The sequence below is a fragment of the Sinocyclocheilus grahami genome, unplaced genomic scaffold (genome assembly GCF_001515645.1).
Source record: "Sinocyclocheilus grahami isolate Dianchi unplaced genomic scaffold, SAMN03320097.WGS_v1.1 scaffold48.1, whole genome shotgun sequence".
Classification (NCBI taxonomy): Eukaryota; Metazoa; Chordata; class Actinopteri; order Cypriniformes; family Cyprinidae; genus Sinocyclocheilus; species Sinocyclocheilus grahami.
In genome coordinates, this window is record NW_015505227.1 from 220,320 (window position 1) to 225,368 (window position 5,049).

Here is a 5,049-nt window from a genome sequence, read left to right on the forward strand (position 1 = left end):
AAAAATTGGGGGCAGTAATATTTTATTAATGTTTTTTTTTTTTTTTTAAATAAGTCTCTTATGTTCACCAAGGCTGCATTTATTTGATCAAAAATACAGTAAAAATATAGTATTGTGAAATATATATAATACTGAAATATTATTACAATTTTAAAAAATTACTTTTCTATTTGATTTTAAAATGCAATTTATTCCTGTGATGGCAAAGCTGTTTACTAAAGTCTTCAATGTCACATGATCCTTCAGAAATCAATCTAATATGCTGATTTGCTGCTCAAGAATCATTTCTTATTATCATCAATGCTTAGCATTTATTTGAGAGAAATTGTTTGTAAGATTATAAATGTCTTCACGGTCACTTATGATCAGTTTAAAGGGGTCATAGGATGCCCATTTTCCACACGTTGATATGATTCTTTAGGGTCTTAATGAAAAGTCTGTAACATAGTTTGGTAAAAAAAATTCTCAATGGTAGTGTAAAAAACACCTTTTTTTACCCTGTCAAAAACAGCTCTTTTCAGAGCACGCCGTTTTGTAGCATTTTCCTTTAAATGTTAATGAGCTCTGCTGACCCCACCCCTCTCTTCCGAGCTGCTCTCTGAGGGATTGTTGACTTTAGCTGCATTCATCGTGAAACTTGCTAATTAGCACATTATTAGGAAAAGCGATTTGCAAAGATTCATTAAAAAAACCTTACACTCACTTCTTCTGTTGGTGAAGCTGGATCACGAATATGTTCATTATTACATCCAACAACAGAACATCTCAATCGCTTAGGATTCATTCTTGTCTACAACTGCTCCGTTGGTGAAACAATAGCAGACTGATGACAGCTCACTCAGGGCGGGTCTAAGGCAAGACACCAGCCCACTCTGTGCTGAAACGCTACTGTCAATCAAACTATTGTGGGAGGGGCCTGTTTTTGTGACGTCACACAGACAGGCATCTGAGATCGGCTCGATTTGAGAAAGGGGTAAAGATTTGAGCGGATTAAAAAAAAACGCTGGGTGGATTTTTATCATTATAGGGTGGTTGTGTACACAATGCCAACACACATTTCAGTTCAAACAACTTGTAAAAGAGCATGTAACATCACATGATCCCTTTAATGCATCCTTGCTGATTAAAAGTATTTCGGTAACACTTTACAATGAGGTTCCATTAGTTAATGTTAGTTAATGTATTAACTAACATGAACAATATATTTATCACAGTTTTTATTCATCTTTGTTAATATTAGTTAATGAAAATACAGTTGTTAATTGTTAGTTCATTTTAATTCACAGTGCATTAATTAATGTGAACAAAACAAAAACATGCATTATAAATGTTGAAATTAACATTAACTAAGATTAATAAATGCTGTAGAAGTATTGGTCATGCTTAGTTCATGTTAACTAAAGTAGTTAACTAATGTTAACTAGTGAACCTTATTTTAAAGAGTTACCAGCATTTCTTAAAAAAAATAAAAAATAAAAAAATCTTGCTGACCTTAAATACTTGAATGGTAGTGTATGTACAAATGAAACTGTATATCCCTAAAGCCGTGTGTGTGTGTTTTGAATGTGAACTACAGTAAAACAAGCCCATCATGTTCGACATTCTTTCCTGAAACACGAGAGCGGTGTTTGTGTGACTAAAACAGATTAAGATGCTCACCTGGAATTGGTTTACAGGATTTTCCCAACACCTAGAAAGAACAAAGACTCATGAGCGTGATGTTGTGAAGAGGAGAAACAGAGACACGCGAGTAGAGAGCTGTGCAGACCTGTGTGGGGTAGTTAACATACTGCAGGGCCGAGTTACTGGACACCATAGCGCCCAGGTAAGACAGAGAGCACATGCCATACAGCCAGCTTCTCGTGTGGTCCTGCTTTGAGCTCTCAAAAACCAGAATCACTACAAACACAAAATAGAGAGCAAGCAAAGTTACTTGTAATTCAGATTTTAAACACCTGCAGCAACATTTATATGCAAAAAGTGGTGCCACAACATGTTGCCACCCAATCACTACGACACACATAATCTCCACACATGCAATCAGAACATCTGCAGGTTTGACTCACAGAGTCTGGCGAAAGCGGTGTTGATGACACACTGGATGAAGACTAGTGTGGTGGCATAACGAAACTTCTCCGTCTTCCCCGCGTGACTGTAGTCTCCTCGTGTGCTGGATGAAACAGAACGCAGAGGCATTGAATTGAATTGTGGGACTGAAGGGAACTTTTCCAGGTTTTAAGTGCTATAATCAGGTCCCCAGTGCATCTACCAACCAAGCAAACGTGAAAAAGATTAACCCAGTAACTTTGTTTTGGTAAGCCTTTTTCTGCAAGCGTCTGAGAAAACGAGCGCGTCTGATTTCGCTCCCTTGGTGACGTGGCAAAGGGATCTTATTATAATATTACCACCCCTTAATCTGTAAACTTCCACTCAAGGCACCGTCATTTGATTTTGCAAGTGACAATGGTTACCAGTTCTAATGCCATGGTGAAAGTTTGAGCAAAACATGCTAACTGTTCTGTCTTTGGCTTCACAGACGAGCACAGAACACGGTTTAGAGTCCCAGCCTCAGAGGAGACAAGAGAGAAGTGGATTTATTGAGTTATTTACTGTATATTGCTGCTGCCACACAGATCTAAAATAAACATGTTATTTATTTCCCAGCTGTGGTTACCAGTTCTAATGCCATGGTGAAAGTTTGATCAAAACATGCTAACTGTTCTGTCTTTGGCTTCACAGACGAGCACAGAACACGGTTTAGAGTCCCAGCCTCAGAGGAGACAAGAGAGAAGTGGATTTATTGAGTTATTTACTGTATATTGCTGCTGCCACACAGATCTAAAATAAACATGTTATTTATTTCCCAGCTGTTTACCTTCACAGACATAACTGACTGTTTTTGTAACTCGTGTGTTTTTAGAGTAAACTTGTGTGCGAATGAGAACTTAGTTTAGTACTCGCATGTGGTGACAGCCGCTTTCTGTCCGTGTGCTTCAGATGTGCGTTCTCAGAAAACCATATATCAGAAGTTTAAACTCATATGGCTTAAAACGCATGATTTCAGTGCGATAAACATGATAATCAGAACCAAAACAGATGCTTTTAGCAGGTCCGAGCTGTAATGGCAGCTCTATTCTGGAAAAGGGGGCGGGGAACAGCAGCTCATTTGCATTTAAAGAAACAGGCCCGAAAAACAGCTCGTTTCTGCTTCCACTCAAAATAGGCATTTTCTAAATTATATAATAAATGATCCGGGGAGTATTTTGAGCTGAAACTTCACAGACACATTCTGCGGACACCAGAGACTTATTTTACATATTGTAAAAAGGGGCATAATATGTCACCTTTAATAATCACTGGAGGTTAAAATAACCAACAGTGGCTGGGGAAGAAATTGTTGTTTACAGCAGCGACTAATTTAAGCGCTTGATAAAAAAAATATTTGATGCTGAAAGGTCAACTCATCCAAGCAGGTTCAAAACAGTGTGTCTAGAGGTTAAAAACATGGCAATATAATCTGAAAAGAAAATCGCAGCTTGCACATGTGAGACAAACTATCAACAGATTTCAAAAGGACAAAGACATTGTGTTGGATTGTGCTACTTAAAGACACACAAAGAAAAACCTCCTGACCTGAAATTTGTTTGCTGACATCGTCTTGGCTATGATTTTTGTGGTTCAGATAACTATTCACTTCTAACTAACATATATTCCAATTTTGTTTTAAAAATCATCATTTACTAGTACTTAATCTGTAGTTTCCTCTCTTAGTTCTTCTAAATATAGCAAATAGACTCTAGTCCAGTTACTGAATAGACACCGGTTGCATATTTATTAAACACTACTGTGTCATTCTAGATCCTTGTAGTAATATTTTAAATAAACTTACTCTTAAGATTTTCAATTGAACACTAATGTAGTCATTCTCACATATTACAAATAAAAAAGCTGTAACGAGTAAGATAATAAATGTTACTAGTACCTAACAACTGGGATCGATATGGCAGTCTAAATATTCATACAAGCACTAGTGACTAATGAATAATTACTAGTAAAATCAGTAAACGTTCCATCAACAACTGGAGAACATACTAAATGTATTCTTTGGGGAACTTCTTACTGGTATCTAATGAAGAGTTACTAACAAAATTGCAATAGAGACTCCTTGATAACTTACTAGTAATTACACTAATACTATAATATTACATTATATTATGCTAGTAGATACTAGCTAGTTTAACGCAGTGGTTCTTTACCAGGGGGCCCAAATATGTCTTGATTATATTAAAGTTATTTATATTAATATAATCGTAAAAAACACTAATATAAATATGTAAACATTTCACTGACAATATATTTTTGTTTCTTTTTTTACAATAAAAGCACCAGAGGTACATATCAGCTCAGAAGGGGCTTATTTTGCAAATATATTTCTAAACAAAGAGGGGCCTTGAATTCAAAAAGGTTGAGAACCACTGGTTTAAAGGAATATATGCTGAAGCAGCTTGCCGTTTATAGAGAACAATAAAACAACAGTGTGTGATAAAACAGTGCTCGATCTCTGAAAGAGACTGACAAGTGAGCTGTAAGACTGCACATCTTTACCATAGTACACTTCATTTACTGGACAGAATGCAGAGAGTGTCAACTAGCAAGGTGAAATAGCTAAAAAAAAAAAAAAAAAGGGACGTTTCCCCTCTCTCTCTCTCAGTCTCAATTCAATTCAAAATTGCTTATTGGCATGACTGTAAATGATTCAATATTGCCAAAGCTTAGTACACATGTACAAAAAGATAAAAAAAAAAAAAAATAATAATAATAATATAATAACAATAATAATAATAAGTAAATGAACATCACAGTAATATAATATAATATTATAACATCTTAGAAGTATTAAACTGTAACAAATTATAACATGTGAACATTTGATACCACAGTCTTTAACTTACATAGAAACACACATAAATACTTCGGATCACTGTGGTGGACAGTAGGGTAACACACTGAGGTCAGACACAACACACATTCACCTGCTGTCTCTCGCTC

General features: G+C 35.9%; 1 protein-coding gene across 1 annotated transcript in view; it reads right to left on the reverse strand.

The window, feature by feature from the left end:
• Positions 1-5,049, reverse strand: part of LOC107582861 (solute carrier family 35 member B1-like) — a 22,847-nt gene that overhangs the window by 16,266 nt on the left and 1,532 nt on the right. The window contains exons 2-4 of the mRNA XM_016268877.1: positions 2,067-2,170; positions 1,769-1,899; positions 1,660-1,690 (exon numbers count right to left, since the gene is read on the reverse strand). Of these exons, the coding sequence (XP_016124363.1) occupies positions 1,660-1,690; positions 1,769-1,899; positions 2,067-2,170 (266 nt within the window). The remainder of the gene's footprint in view (positions 1-1,659; positions 1,691-1,768; positions 1,900-2,066; positions 2,171-5,049) is intronic.